This window comes from Lissotriton vulgaris, chromosome 2_1, assembly GCF_964263255.1.
Source record: "Lissotriton vulgaris chromosome 2_1, aLisVul1.2, whole genome shotgun sequence".
Classification (NCBI taxonomy): Eukaryota; Metazoa; Chordata; class Amphibia; order Caudata; family Salamandridae; genus Lissotriton; species Lissotriton vulgaris.
The window spans coordinates 1,619,611,121-1,619,627,616 of record NC_141687.1 but is presented as its reverse complement, the minus strand read 5'-3'; the positions used below and the strand labels follow the sequence as shown (position 1 = coordinate 1,619,627,616).

General features: G+C 48.6%; 1 protein-coding gene across 12 annotated transcripts in view; it reads right to left on the bottom strand.

Annotated features, from left to right (window-relative positions):
* The window catches only part of EYA3 (EYA transcriptional coactivator and phosphatase 3), a 1,455,294-nt gene that overhangs the window by 650,074 nt on the left and 788,724 nt on the right, over positions 1-16,496 (bottom strand). For all 12 annotated transcript variants that reach the window (XM_086957503.1, XM_086957498.1, XM_086957496.1 and 9 more), the window contains one exon: positions 4,034-4,217. In XM_086957503.1, coding sequence (XP_086813629.1) covers positions 4,034-4,217 — 184 coding nt within the window. The remainder of the gene's footprint in view (positions 1-4,033; positions 4,218-16,496) is intronic.

Genomic DNA, 16,496 nt, shown 5'->3' with positions numbered 1-16,496 from the left:
AGGACCCTGAGCAGACAAGCGTCCAGAACCTTCGCAAAAAATTTCGCTTCCCAGTTGAGCAGCAAAATGGGTCTATAAGACGTAAATTTGTTGGCTGGCATGCCCACTATATGAATGACAATGTTGGACAGTCTCTGATCCTCAGGAAGGATACCCTACTTCCGACTTTCACAGTACATTTTGGTGAGAAAGTGCGCCGTCTTGCTCGCCGTGAGTTTGAACACTGTAATATCAAGGTCCTCATCAGTAAGAAGTGTCATCGAAATGTCACGTAGGAGAGAGGCAGCCTCCTCCTCGGTATATGTCGTGCGGGACGTGTAAAGAGACTGGTAATAGTGGCCAAACTCGTCGGCTATTTCTTGTGGTGCAGTGAGACGAAAATGTGAGTGTTTCAAGCTCAACCACAACGCCCTGAGCCCTGTCCCTGAGCGTGGCCCTGTGTTGTTTTTCTTGGCGGCCTCCGTTGCAAGATCGGAGAATTCCTTAATTTTAATGCAGAGTTTCTGGCGCACTTCCACAGAGTCTTGTATTCGGACAGCTTTTTCTAAATCCAGGATTTCTCCCTTAAAACACGCCATGTAAGCTCCACTCTTTACTCTGTCCGGCTATCAGTGCCAAGTAAACCCCTGTATAACCGCCTTAAACACCTCCCAGAGTACTTTTGACGAGTGAACTGAACCCTCGTTTCCCTGAAAGTAAAGATCCGACTCGCTCAGGACCCTATCTCTGACGGAGGAATTTGTGAGATACCAGGAGTTGATAGGCGCCCCACGGCCAACCGTGGGCTTGCCCACCTCTAATTGACACAGAATGGGTGAATGGTCAGAGGTGCCCCTAGCCAGAAGTTGTACGTCTTTGGCGGTGTGGAATTGGTGCGCTAGTGTCAGAAGGTAATCTATTCGGGACATACTACGATGAGGCCCAAAAGATAAGAGTATTGGGGCTCGGTAGGATGCAAGCCCCTCCAAGTATCCACAAGGCCCTTCACGCCCAGAAAGCTATGGATCCATTTGCAGGAAGGTGGTAGGTCGCTCTGGGGCCAACGATCAAGAGAGTCAGAGACCATGAAATTAAAGTCGCCCCCCATCAATAATCTTCCATCTAGTAAGCCTAGAAGGAAATCGCTGAGACCCGCGAAAGCTTGAGTGTGCAGGTCTGGTGGTATATAGACTGAGACAAGATTAAGTGTACACCCCTCCCAGGTCCCAGAGATGGCAACAAATCTCCCTAGAGCGTCAGTGCGGACCAAATCAATAGTTAGGGAGAACGATTTCTGGACCAATATGCCCACACCCAAGGAACCAGAGCAGAATGCAGAGTGGGCCGCTAATTGGAAACCCCATCGGGACACGGCCTTGGATGCATTCCCAAGTATGTATGTGTGTTGTATGTGTCTTGTAAAGCAGCTGGGTCTCCTGTAGTAATACAACATCAGGAGAGTGTCGCTTTAGGAATTGGAGAACCACACCCCTCTTAATTTTATCGCCCATCCCGTAGACATTCCAAGACAGTAACCTAAGCCCCTGCCTTGTCGTCGTGCCCATTGCTCCATCTCGGAGGTACACATAATTCCGGAGAGGACCACCCAGAAAGATCCCGGGGGGGGGCACCTACCTTCCTATACACCATGGACCAGTCACTGACGAGTACACCGAAGAAAAGGAACCAGTACCAATCAAATGTGCTATGCCTGTGCCACAAAAAACAACAAAACAAATGAAAAAATTCCCCCCTCTCACCTCACCCAACCCAAAAAACAGCCCCAAAACCCCCCTCCCTGCCTCCCTACTTGGCGGTGTCATAACCTCCCACCCACCCAAACTAGCAGAGTACCTATTGCCCACCCCTCACAAACTTGTGGGTGCGTGTGACCAACCGAGCACCCATCACGAAAAAATGTAAGCAACTGGTATTCACATTTTACAAACGAAAAAGAGTCCGGGAATAGCCATCAAACTCCCTAAGATGCTTGTAAACGAACAGAAGGTACTGGGAATCATGGAAAGTCACATTGTCTAGGTTGAAAAAGTCCCCAGAAAAACCTTACCACAGGTTCAGTAGCAAAGTCAGCGTCACAGAGGGGGGCCGATACCCCAATCCATCCCTCAGTTGGAGGAGAAGCCTACCAAATACGGACGTTGTTACACTTAGAGCGCCGCTCGTACTTGTCCAGCTGTGCCTCCAATTTTCCAGTATGGGTCTGCATGGCGTCCATGATGAGCTGCAGTTCAGAGGTATCTTTGACCAGTGAACTCGTTCTGATCTCAACATCCTTTAAGCGAGAGTTCACTGAGCGCATGTCCGCCGGATAAGGGATACCTCAGAGGACACAGTCAATGCGCTATTCCAACAATGTACGCACGGTCGTAATGGCTTCAAGAATGTCCTCCAATGTCGGTTCTTTCTTTTTTCCACCAGACTGTGGCTTTTATTGCACAGCAGGATTCTACCTCGGGCTGGGCTTGCGCCGGGGCCACCATCCCACCCGTATTTGTTCAGTTTAGCTTGAACTGTTGCTTTGGAGCTGCGACTCTCCGCCATAGTATAGCCAGTTCTATCAGCGTGGACCCCAGGGGGCACGGGCGTCTGGTACCGGTGAGGGTCCATTGGAGGCGCCACTCGAACCGTGTTGGACAGGGCCTGAATTAATTGTGCAAGTCAAAGACACAATTACCCGGGCCCTGGAAACAGATCAGGCAGCGCCACTCAGGGGGTCAGGTGCCACTCCCCCGCGAGGCCATAATGCTACCTGGGCGTATCACCAAAGCAGCCAGGTGATCCACTGGGCCATGGAAGCAACAGGGCTCAGCACCCCCTCGCAGCGTCCAACCACAGTTCGCACTGGGCCCAGGATGGCTGCAACGTGTTCAGCGCCTCCCCTGGATTCCACGAGGAGAGCCAGACCCCAGCTGCTCCCCACACATGTCTGTGGGCTTCTTGGAGTCTGTGAACAGTCACTGACCTGGGCTGGAGCCGGCCTGGGGAACGTTGTGCAGGGCCCTGGGATTAGGGAACCCAGAGGGGGGATTCAATTCACTCCAGCCCGTTCTTCTCACGGCGACGGGTTGTGTCCAGTTAAGATCTGCACAGCACAGGTCAAACAAGGTCTCCACCCCGCTTCAGAACATAGCGGGCAGCTTCCAGATGTGTTCACCACCAGTTCGGGGTAGACTGTAGCTCTCTCCCTCCAGCACCGAGAGTCAGTGCAGCCGAGGCTCCCCAGCGGCCAGGGGTAGGTAGGCAGGCAGTCCGAGGTGTATCTAGGCTCTCGCCACCACGGAGTCCCGCCTCACGCCTCCCCAGCAATGAGCGCCAAGTCCGATGCAAGAGCCTCCGGTCGCCTGGCCAAATGTTAGCACCCTGGTACACAGCAGGGAGACAGGAAAGTGGCGGGTTCACCAAGTCTGGCTGCGGCTCGGCGGAGTCTGTGCAACGAGGTAGGCTGCCTCTCCTCATAAAGTGCGTCAGCGCCCTGATCACTGGAACCGCTGATCGGATCCTGCTGGGACTCTGCTCATTCGATCCCCAGCGCGTTCTTATGTATTCCGGTATGCAATTAAACCAGCTGCCGGATCTGTGAAAGACGGAAATTCGTGGGAACGGGCGCACTCTGATGGAACCGCCTTAGGAAGCGGCCATTTCTGCTGGCGGTTGGCCACGGCCCTCGCGAGCGAACGTTTCTGATATATGTTTATATTCGCTGTGTCTAATAAAACAAGAAGCTTTTACTGGGACAAGTCCCTTAAACATCTTGTTTGGTACAGTGGCATTGCTTTACATGCTTCAACATGCCCTAAGAATGAACATTTCAACGCAATGTTGGAGCCATTTCCTAAGACATAATTGATAACAGCCGAAACCTACTACAGTAGGCAAAAGATTAAACTTTACAACTCATGCTGCAGTTACTTACACCTGCCAGTTTGTGGTGGTTTATCTGATGGGCAATTTATCACTATATCAACAACAATACTTAACACATGCACAGTAAAGCAAACCAAAGAATATTGACAGTAAAAAAAAAACAGTTTACCAGAGGGAAGTCTTGATGTTCTCAGAGGGGGCATTCCACTTTCTAATTTAGCAGTTTGGTATTCAGATGTTGATACCGTATTCGTCTCCGTGACTGTGCCTGTTGGGGCCGTGACGCTGTAGGAAGATCCTGGGTAACACTGTTGGTACTGGCCTTGACCGAGGATTGTATATGTTGGATAGTCCTAGTTGAAAAAAGCACTGTATTTAGCTGCTGCATTGCAAAACACATTAAAGTGTATTATCTACATGCTGTACTATGCCCTCTCCCGTTGTAGCACGCACAAACTTTACCACGCCCCCAGCACTTCTGTTGTAAGCGGATCTCTTGGTCTAAAAATGAAAGATTAAAATGATTTTTTTCTAATAGCCATACTTGCTTCGCACTAACTTGTTCCATGGTTGTTTACCAGTTTTGTATGTCTCAGTAACACTGGCTTTAAGTGATGTGGCAGAATACAAGCTAAATTAAAATCCTGAAGCGCCAATATGTACCTGAAGGCTATCAGCAGAAATAATAGCAGTGGCATGTGGGGAGGGTGTGACTGAACAACTTAAAGCTCCTCAAGAATGGAAGTTCACCCAAAGAACCTTACAATCACAAAGATTGTGATTTACTACATCGTGAAGTTTCTTTCGTGCAAATCCCGACTCTGGAATAACCGTAATAAAAGAAGCATTTGCAATCTAAAAGGTCGTGCATTTGCGAGAGTTTAAGCTATTGGCATTGTAAATGGCAATGCCTTTTCATTTATCTGTTTTGATAATTAACACAAAAAGGCATTGTCATTTACAATGCTTATAGCTCAAACTCTTGTGAATGCGAGACCTATTTCACTTCAAAGAAGCGGCTGCCATTGTCCCAGGCTTCTTGGAAAGTGAAAGCGTGTGGTGTGCTGAATGTTGCAGGAAAGCATGTGGAGCCTAGAGTAGGAGAAACCCATGAAAGAAAATAGCGCTTACAGAGTAAATTAGACATACTGTGTAACAGAAGTAAAATGGGCAGTTCTCATGGGAAGTTACAAATGAATTACAACAACAAAAAGAACTTGAGGGTCTGCAGAATTGAGCAAAGGAAGTGGCCACAAGATAATATCACATACCACTATCACGACTAACGGTGAAGGACCATCAGTTGTAAAGAAGTCCTATCAGCCCACCCATATGGCGGAGCATCGTCATCTAGGACTTTATCAGCAGGTTTATCTACGGCCAAGCCTGAGTATTAGTGCTTGGTACCAATAGATCCAAAGCTGAAAGAAGATGTGTCCTCACTGAGAGTGGTACTGATAGGGTGCAGTGCTCAAAGGAATATAGGTGTATTTAAAATGACGGTCAGGGTAGAAAAATGTATTTATTGTTATCTCCCTGGACGTCAAGTAAAAAAAGTGATGACAGTGTAAAAAAAATCACTGTACAGTAAGTGTAAAGAATCTAGGCCAACATGTTTCTGCCGTAAATGTAATATTTTACCGGCATTCTTCAGGGCCAGGCTGAAATAACAGCTACTGCAACATCCACTATTGTGAGATTGAAATCATAATCAGAAAAAATATGTTTTTTTGATATGGCATGGTTAGGTAAGTAGAACTCTGTGGCTAAACAAACCACCCTACCGTATCCTCGTGGATAACCATGTCAACAGCAATCCTTTCCCAGCCTTGTGTGGGAAGTAAGCCTCACCTCATCCGGCAACGGCTCGGATAAAGAGGCCCCGCTCTTTCCGTCGGTTCCTGGAGGTACCGACGGACAGAGCGGGGCCTCTTTATCCGAGCCGTTGCCGGGTGAGGTGAGGCTTACTTCCCACACGAGGCTGGGAATGGATTGCTGTTGACATGGTTATCCACGAGGATACGGTAGGGTGGTTTGTTTAGCCACAGAGTTCTACTTACCTAACCATGCCATATCAAAAAAACATTTTTTCTGATTATGATTTCAATCTCACAATAGTGGATGTTGCAGTAGCTGTTATTTCAGCCTGGCCCTGAAGAATGCCGGTAAAATATTACCTTTACGGCAGAAACATGTTGGCCTAGATTCTTTACACTTACTGTACAGTGATTTTTTTTACACTGTCATCACTTTTTTTACTTGACGTCCAGGGAGATAACAATAAATACATTTTTCTACCCTGACCGTCATTTTAAATACACATTTATTCCTTTGAGCACTGCACCCTATCAGTACCACTCTCAGTGAGGACACATCTTCTTTCAGCTTTGGATCTATTGGTACCAAGCACTAATACTCAGGCTTGGCCGTAGATAAACCTGCTGATAAAGTCCTAGATGACGATGCTCCGCCATATGGGTGGGCTGATAGGACTTCTTTACAACTGATGGTCCTTCACCGTTAGTCGTGATAGTGGTGTGTGATATTATCTTGTGGCCACTTCCTTTGCTCAATTCTGCAGACCCTCAAGTGCTTTGTTGTTGTAATGTAGTTCAATAGGGGTATGAACTTGACAGGTCGGTAAATATTGTCCCCTGGACCCTTTCCTAATAGTTGTATTCCAAGTTACAAATGAAGACAAGGGAGGGGGTACTTAGGAGGGACTATTAAGCCTATTAACAAAGCAGAAGCCAGCATTTACCAAGCACAATGACACAAGCCAATGAAAAATATGGGCGGAGTTTCAAGTCCATACTCTAATATAGCATGCCTCGCAGAGCAGCGTATGCGCTGCCCAGGCTCGACCTAAAAACGGCAAAGAATAACCAAGTCAACAACAAACTGATTGCTTGAAGCAAACAACTTTGGCAACATAGGACTTCAGTTTTATGGCAAGAATATTAATTTATATACAAAAGTGTTTAGAGGTGCTGTGGTCTTCAGTATACTTTCGAGAACATACTTCGAAGCAGTCAGATGCAGTCAGGGCTCTGGAGCAATAGACTACAATTTCATTTGGAAGTGTCTGTGCCGTTTGTGATTACTAAGTAAACTAGTTAGATATGGTTGTAATACTAATTGGTGAGGTTCTTGGGCCAAGCAGTCAATACTCAATCTAGGAGGTGCTGGAGAGATGAAGGCACGATGGTGGTAGGATGCAGTTCGGTACTAGAACTCAAGGATAGGAGAGTAGACTGAAGGAGAATGGATGCTCAGACAATTTAAACAGGCTCAATTTCGAAGAAAAAAAATGCGCCATTGAGTGGTAGGGGATAATTTATCATGTTTTTTTATTGAGGTAAAGTCTGCATTTAAGACTACCCGGCTGTGTTTTGCCTCTATTCTGTTTTCAGGCATGATGTTCACCAATTATTATACTCCAAGAGTAGTGGTTCAATTCTTAGCTAAACTGGTCTGAGACGCTGGGACAGTAACCCCAACACACGGTGACAGCAGAGCTGCAGGGCAATGGCATAAGACAAGCTGAGGCACAGCACGGCATGACTCGACCCAAAAAACAAGAACCCAGCGAGAGCCCAGCACAAGAGTAATTTGAGGAAGCAAGAGAAACACTGCAGTGCAGCACTGCCGATCATCACTGAGGCATGCAAAATCACCTCGACTTACAGTAGGTGTGCAGGATAAATTTGACAAAGATCGCTGAAGTGATACAGTTGGGGGAAACTGGAGATATCATGGTTAGTCAGACTCAACAGTGTGAAAATGACTTTATGCCTTGGTTGTTGTATGCCCTCAAGACTCTTCCGCTGGCCCACCATTTTTTGATCCGTACACACATCCACATAAAACTCCTGGATTTTATATGGGGAGGTAAGTCTCCTTGTATGGCACGAGCAATGAGAGGCAGTCACGTTTCGGAAGGTGGCTTGGGCTTCCCGGATGTCCCCACCTGTCTCGGAGGCGCAACCCCACCCTTCACTGCATTGGAAATCCTGGGTTCAGGTGGAGCAGGCTTTATCTTCCACCCCATTGTCAGAGTTGCTGTGACTTCCGAAGCTTTCCGGGGCAAATGCTCCCTCATTGTCACTTGTTACCTTAAACGTCTTTGTTCCTAACTTACTGGAGAAAGGAACCCCAACGTAGGGCATTCCCAGCCTACCACTTTCAGCTGAAGCCTTTGATGCACAATCCCGATTTTCACCTGGGTGGGGCCCATCTGGCCTCATTTCAATGGGCTCAAGGGCATTTCCCTATTTTGAGCAACTTCTACGATAATGGTAATTTAAGGCCAAGGGGCGACTTGGACACCAAATTTGACTTAACTCAACAGCTTTATACTGACTCAAGCACTCCATTGGGTGGGTAGGCCCCTGGCACGTCTGACCCTCCAGTTTAACAAGAATTTCACTGAGTCACTATCTCACTAATCTACACCATAAAGGTATATCTTGGCTCTACCGTTGCCCCTTAGAGTTAACACCTTCCTCGCAAGCATCATGCCTATGAACAGCAATGGGAGAGGGAGTTTGCTAAGGAGATCTCTAATGACACTTGGGTGGGCCATTTGGCCAAGACCGGCTAAACTTTCAATTTGTGTCCGCTATAAAGAGAACGCCCACAAGATATTGATCAGCTGATATCTTACACCTGTTAAACTGGCTAAGATGTTTGGGAGTGCTGGAAGGGTGTGGAGAGAGGGGTACTTTTTTTACACACGTGTCAGGTCCTGTGATCTAGACATTCGGGGTTGAGATTCAAGGTACAGTGCAGTCCATGACCAACTTTCAACTTCCACAGGAACCACTGACACTTCTCTTAGGTGACCCAGGTGACAATAGAATTTTTCCCACATGGACTCCTGTGGGAAGCCTGCTCTCTCCCCTCCTCTGGCAGTATGTGGTGGGGAACGGTGTGGTCTATTTACGCAATGGAGAAATTGAGTGTTATTCACAATCAGGTGGCCAAATTCGATGCTATATGGCACCCCTTTAATACTCATATCAAGCGCCAACAGCTGGATGGTTTCATATGACAATGTCCAAGATAATACACGCCTCTGATATCCACATTATGTCCTTCTGACCCGGAGGAGGGATCAGTTGAAATAGAATTTGTGTCTGTGTGCTAGTGTGGGGGGCAGGATAAATTTGACTAAGATCGCTGAAGTGATACAGTTGGGGGAAACTGGAGATATCATGGTTAGTCAGACTCAACAGTGTGAAAATGACGTTATGCCTTGGTTGTTGTATGCCCTCAAGACTCTTCGGCTGGCCCACCATTTTTTGATCCGTACACACATTCACATAAAACTCCTGGATTTTATATGGGGAGGTAAGTCTCCTTGTGTGGCACGAGCAATGAGAGGCAGTCACGTTTCGGAAGGTGGCTTGGGCTTCCCGGATGTCCCCACCTGTCTCGGAGGCGCAACCCCACCCTTCACTGCATTGGAAATCCTGGGTTCAGGTGGAGCAGGCTTTATCTTCCACCCCATTGTCAGGGTTGCTGTGACTTCCAATGCTTTCCGGGGCAAATGCTCCCTCATTGTCACTTGTTACCTTAAACGTCTTTGCTCCTAACTTACTGGAGAAAGGAGAAAGGAAGCTGACACTTCTCTTAGGTGACCCAGGTGACAATAGAATTTTTCCCACATGGACTCCTGTGGGAAGCCTGCTCTCTCCCCTCCTCTGGCAGTATGTGGTGGGGACCGGTGTGGTCTATTTACGCAATGGAGAAATTGAGTGTTATTCAGAATCAGGTGGCCAAATTCGATGCTATATGGCACCCCTTTAATACTCATATCAAGCGCCAACAGCTGGAGGGTTTCATATGACAATGTCCAAGATAATACACGCCTCTGATATCCACATTATGTCCTTCTGACCCGGAGGAGGGATCAGTTGAAATAGAATTTGTGTCTGTGTGCTAGTGTGGGGGGTACGGGATGGTGGCGGTGGTAAGGGAGGGGGAGGGCTTCTGCTGTATTGATTATTCCACAAAATGTCCGGGTGTGGATGTTCTGCTATTCAATCCACTTTTCTTTTCTTCTCTTTTTTTTTTGATTTCGCATCATTATTCTTGGCAGATTTGTACGATGTGTTTTGTTTACTTGTTTTCTGTGGAAAATGCAAAATAAAATAGTTTATCTGCTGAACTCCTTATTGTGGCGAACCACTGTATGACTGGATCTGGAAACTTTGAGCAGTACCTCCATGAACCAGTAGGTGCATAGTTCAGCTCTGCATCAGTATATGAAGTTACATGAGCTGTGCCTATAGAGGCATCACCCCAGCATGCTGACATCAGTTACTTTTCACGATCTTTCCACGCAAGAAGTGCAGTGCGAAGAAGTACGATGTACCAGTGTGCAGACATTAAGAACTTCATTAGGGTTACCCAATAAGGAGAAATCAATTCACAGAGTGGGGATGAAGGAAGAGTCGGTAAGGAATCTGCGGCTAGATGAAGTCTATACCAGATAAATTAGTATCAAGGGTAAGCAACTTGTTCATCTGATACAATCATTTTGCCACAGATTCCTTACCATAGAATAGAAACCCAAGCAATACCTCCCCAGAGGTGGGTCTGCAAACAGATTAGATCAAAAAGTCCTGTGGGACCGAACAGGAAAAGTTACCATCATGAAGGATCTAACTGTCCAAGACAGTAGTGCATAGTAAAAGTGTGTAGAGATGTCCATGCTGCAGCCCAACACATATCCAGGACAGGGACTTCGCGAGCTAACATAGTGGATGCAGCCTTGGCTCTACTGTAATGGGTGTGCAAGCCCTCAGGAGGTTGCTTTTTGGCCAATGCCTAGCAGATTTTAATGCAGAGCACAATCCATTGTGAGGTGGTCTGCTTGTGCACAACCTTTCCAAGAGCTGACCATTTCAAAGAGCTCTCTGGTACGATCAATGTAGAATGACGAGGCACTTTTGGTTCCAGGTGGTAGAATCCCTCCTCTTCTTTGGAAGGCTAAGGCAGAGCAAAGAAGTTAGGCAAGGTGATGGACTGGCATACATGAAAAGGTGACACCACTTTCGGAAGAAAGTAGGGTTAAGTTCTCAACACCAGTCATTTTAGGTATAATATGTATTGATGGTGCACAGAAAGTGCTTGCAGTTCACTAACCCTCCTGGGCAATGTAACTTCCATCAGAATGCCGTTTTGATGGTAAAAAACGAAGAGAACAATTGTTTAAGGGCGCATACATCAAGAAAGTGAGAACCAGGTTCAGGTCCCATTTGTGGATGATGAAGGGTCTTGGAAGAAACATATGCTTGAGTCCTTTAGAAAAAGAATCACAACAGGAGACTAACGGAGGGATAATCTGGCAACCGCAATAAAGCAGATACAGCTGAAAGATATCCTTTAACAGTGCCAAGAGTAAAGCCTTGCCAGGCCAATGAGAGAACAAACAAAACCTGGGACAATGGTGCAGAAAGGGGCCAGCATCATTGAAAACACAGCAAGACAAAATGTCTCCCAATGTCAGGCGTACACCGTCTTGGTTGAGGGACGCCTAGCTGCAGAATTAAATCACAGGCTTCAGGAGGAAGGTCAAGAACCGTTTACTGCCATACTCAATCTCCATGCATAAAGGTGGATTGTGCATCAATCTGGGTGCAGGACCCTGCCCTGCTGCTGCAACAGTAGATCATGCAGAAGAGAGAGCCTAATAAGTGGACTAATGTTCATGCTCAGGTTTTGGGACTCCATGTCCAATTGGGAGCAATAACAATGACTTATGCCCAGTCGTGCCTGATCTCCTCGGGACCTTAGGGCAGGAGTGATATTGGTGTAAAGGCTTACAGGAGGCCTGAGCGACATAATCGGGACGAAACACGGCTCTGAGCAAGAAACCCATTGGAAACTCCAGCACACAGAAGGGCCAATATTGATCTTTCTAAACGGTGGAGAACAGATGTAACCAAAGTTTTACCCAATTTATAAACAGACTTAGTACCACCTCCGGATGAAGACGCCATTCATAATCACCTAGGCATTGACAGTGGATTTTGTCTGCTCTAGCTTGAAGAGAGCTCTGCTAGATGTCGCACCACCAGGGAAATGCCCAGATGTTGATGCCATGTTTAGTATTACATATGTTTATTGAGGGTACAACAGGTGGCAAAACAAAAATGTCACTTAAAAGTGGCAGATCCGTCTGGGGACAAACCTGCTAAGCAGTGTTGAGGAAGGCACAAAACGTGATCACGTTATGAGCAAGAAGACATACACAGCAAGCCGCCTACAACCCAACTAGGGCCGGCCGCGTCATAAACATAATATGGATGGAGAGCTTCCCTGAGCTCTTGCTACTCCCCCTTCCGCTGAAAGGCCAGTAGCCCTGACATCTGCATTACTGCCACTGAATGTCCAACATTCCCTCTTCGAGCACGGTCATGTGCTTCTACGGCTTATCAGCCACTTTAAGACCCCCATCCTAAGAGTTCAATAACCAACCCAAAACAGAACGGAAAGGAAAAGAAGGGAGGACCTTTCGTAAACAGTCTCAACTTCTCCCACGCCCCGATCCCCTGTCCCCTCCTCCCAAACTCCTTCCACCCCCCCTCCCTTTGGTCCATGGTCCGCTTGTGCCTCAGCCTAGGGCCTACACAATCTTCACTGGTAGGTCAATGTGATTTTGGCTCCGTTCCGGTGTCTGCCAGTCTCAACAGCCGGAGGTACTTAGGACAGGTCACCTCCGTGAACTCAGACGCCAGCAAGGACAAGAATGGCTTCCACAATTCCGCATAACGTGCTTCCTCCCCCTCTCTAGATAATGACAGTTTCTCCATGCCCAGAACCATCCAGAGGCGATGTAGACATCCCTGATATGCGGGGACATGTTTGGATCGCCAGTGCGCCACTATGTACTGCACTGCTGACCCCAATGCGATCGCTATCAGTCGTCCTCTACGTGATCTGAGTGGATAGTTCAGTGCATTAAGGCAACCCCAGGAGCACGTAAGCGGGGAAGCGTTGGATGTCTGTTTCGAAGTGTGTGTCTACCTCCCCTAATATCTGGCTCCAGTATTCCTGTAAAAGTGGGCAGTCCCAAAGTACATGCCAATCTGACCGCAGCCGCGCCAGCACCGAGGATCTTGTTTGCTATCCATTTCGTACAGGCGTTCGGGGGTGTAATACCAATAGGACGCGACTTTCGTGAGTATCTGTAAGTCCCATGTGATAGGTAGAGGGTCGCGCCCTATAGTAGACTCCCTCCCACTCCTTGTGTGTCAGGTTTCTCTCCAGCTCCCGCTCCCAGCGCACGCTGCCTGCATTGTATGTGTATTTGTGTTTCTGCATGAGCATCTTGTAAAGGTCTGAGATCAGTTGTTTGCCGTTGGTGCGGGAGATCAGCCAGTCTTCGAATTTGGTCAGATGTCTGTCCGCTGCCGACCTCACTGTGGGGTTGAGCGCCCAATGCCTAACCTGGAAGTAACGGAGCCTTTCCGTCTCTGGCAGGTCAAATTCCTGCCGAAATTGCTGGAAGGGAATCACCCCTTCTGAGTCGTAGACATGATGGAGCCCGACAGCCCGCAGGCCTCCAGCGCGCAAACGACTTCTCGTCCATCCCTGGGTAGAATTCCAGATTTCCTATAATGGGCGTAAGGGGAGAAGGGTGGGTGGTGAGTTCCTGACTAACCCCCACTCGGTCCAAAATCTCCAGGGGTACCCGCGTGATGAGGGATTTGTATTAATGGGAGGCCTGTGTTCTCGTCTCATAAAGGGGATTTCCTGTAGAGTCCGTCCCGCAACGTCCTGGTCCTGAAACAACCAGTGTTTCCCAGATTCCCATCTGACCCATTCCACTAGAAAACAGAGCTGGGATGCTTGAAAGTATGTCGCTAAGTCTGGTATCCCGATTCCGCCTTGTTCCGGCGCCAGCATGGCGATCTGGCGCTTCAGGCGGGGTTTCCTCCCGTTCCATATGAACTGTGACAAGTCCGACTGCGTCTGTTTTATCCAGCCTCGAGGTGATGCAAGAGGGATCGTTCGGAAGAGGTATAAGATTTAGGGAAGAATCGTCATCTTAACCGCCGCCACTCTACCCAGCCAGGACAGCGGATAATATTTCCATTGACCCAACTCGTTTCTGATTTCTGCCGCAGCTTAGAGTAGTTGAGGTCTACCGAGGTCTGAAGAGAGGGTGTCAATTGAATCCCCAAGTATGGGACCGTGTCCGTCGTCCACGGTATGGGGAACAGTGCCTGTAGGTGAGTGCGCGTAGTGGGGTCCAGGGATAAATCGAGGGCCACCGACTTAGTCATATTGACTTTGAAGCCAGAGACACTGCCGAATCTCTCTAGGTCCGCGACGCACGCCGGCAGGGAGCTCCGGGGTTTCGCGAGGGAAATCAACACATCGTCAGCGTACAGGCTGATGGTGTGAACGTCACCCTCGAATTTGATACCCTGCACCTCCGGGTCGGAGCGCAGGAGGTGTGCAAGAGGCACCATCTATAAGGCGAATAAAAGAGGAACCACTGGACAGCCATGCCTGGTGCCGCGTTCGATATCAAATCGGGGAGACGTGCACCCATTGACTCGAACTGTTGCTGTCGGAAATTTATAGCAATTGAACACCCTATTTCGGAATTTAGGCCCTATCCCTGCTTTTAGTAACACCTTCTCCAAGTAGGGCCAATGTACTCTATCAAATGCCTTTTCGGCATCAATGGCCAGCATCATATATTCACCCTCAGTCTGCGCAGCTTTTTCTAGGAGGTGAAAGGACCGTTTAGTGTTGTTCGAGGTCTGACGCTCCGGAATAAATCCGGATTGGTCCGGATCGATCAGTCCCCCCATATACGGTCCTAACCGGGAGGCGAAGATCCCTGTATAAAGCTTGAGGTCGACGTTCAAGAGGGAGATTGGTCTATATGCTCCGCACTCAACGGGATCCTTACCCGGCTTAGGTATCACCGCGATGGACGCCTTTAGTAGATCTCTATGGATCGCCCCCTCTTCCGCAAAAGAGGTAAAGAGTCGTGCGAGTAGCGGAGCCACTTGGCTACAGAATGTCTTATAAAAGCTTACCGGAAAACCTTCCGGTCCCGGGGCCAGGGCCTTGCCTAATTTGAGCCGGGAGATGGCGGAGATGACCTCCTCCAGTCGGATGTCTTTTTCCAAGCAGTCTATTTGTTCCTGCGTCAACTCCGGCAGGGGGATACCTGCCAGGAACTCTGTCTTCGCCTCTGAGCTAGTAGGGTCGGCTGTGTACAAGTCTGCGTAGAATGCACTGAAGGCTTCCGCTATCGCTTGGTTTCCGTCTACTGTGATACCATCACTCCTTATCTCTCGCACCTCTCTGCGCTGCGTGACCTCGCGAAGTTTGTGAGCCAGCAGGCGCCCACACCTGTCCCCGCCCGTATAATAGGCGTGGCGCAGTCGTAGTGCTGCGTACTCTGCTCTATCTAGATCGAGTGCTGCGAGCTGCTGTCTGACCGCTTTTAACTGCCTCCATATTCTCGGCGCCCCCGTCCTCCGGTGCATCTGTTCTAACTCTCTGGTCTGCTGTGTAAGTTCTTCTCTCTTAGCCTGACGTTCTGCATTTTCTGCAGTCGAGAGTGATATGAATTTACCCCGGAGAACTGCTTTCAGGGCGGACCATTGCGTGGAAAGTTTGGTGTCAGTGTTGCTGTTATGTATAAGATAGTCAGTGTCCGCGCTTTGGATTTTGGTGACCACCGCTTTCCTCTGCAGCAGTGAGGCTTGGAGGCGCCAAATCCTGCTTGGGCGTTGGGTGTCTGGCATGGAGAGGACGGCTTTAACCGGGGCATGATCGGAAAGTGAAGCAGTTCCTATGTCAGCGCTGATGGCGAGAGTTTTTGTGGCAGTGGAAACCAGCAGATAGTCAAGACGTGCATATGTTTGGTGGGCAGCTGAGAAGTGCGTGTAGTCTCTCACCAGGATGCAGCTCGCGCCAAAGGTCTGTTAATCCTAAGTCCAGCAGTCTGGCTTTGCCCGCTGTAGTAAGTGCCCCCACCTGTGTAGTGCGTTGAAAGGACCTGTCAAGTGTGTTGTCGAAAACTAAGTTTAGATCCCCGCCCACAACTATGTGATGGTCAGTAGTGTCGGTGACGTCCGTGAGCGCTCTGTGAAGAAAGTGTTCCTGACCGTCATTGGGCCCGTATATCGAACCTATCGTAAGTGTCCTGTCGCCTACTGCGAACCTGTAGACTAGCAGGCGCCCTTTGGTCTCAGCCAACTTCCCCAGCACTTTGCCCCTGAACTTTTGTGCCACTAAGATCGCAACTCCCGCTTTCTTATCCAGGCATGAGGAGAAAAATTGATGGGGAAATTTACAGGACATCAGCCTGTGACAATCTTTGATCTTTGTTCAGAAGGTGCGTTTCCTGCCAGAGGCAGATGTCCGCTCTGGATTGTTCTAGGTGGAGCAGGATCGCCTTGCGCTTAACGGGATTATTCAGGCCGCGTACGTTCAGTGTGAGGATAGTCAGCTCATCGCTCTTCATCTAGAGGTTCCAACCCACTCCCTGCCCCTTGTGTAGCCCTAGAGTAGCCGGGTACGATAACCCCCAACCTGCCTCTGCGCCGTAACTCCAACCTCCCGACTTCAGAGCCGTCCCTACCAGCAATCGA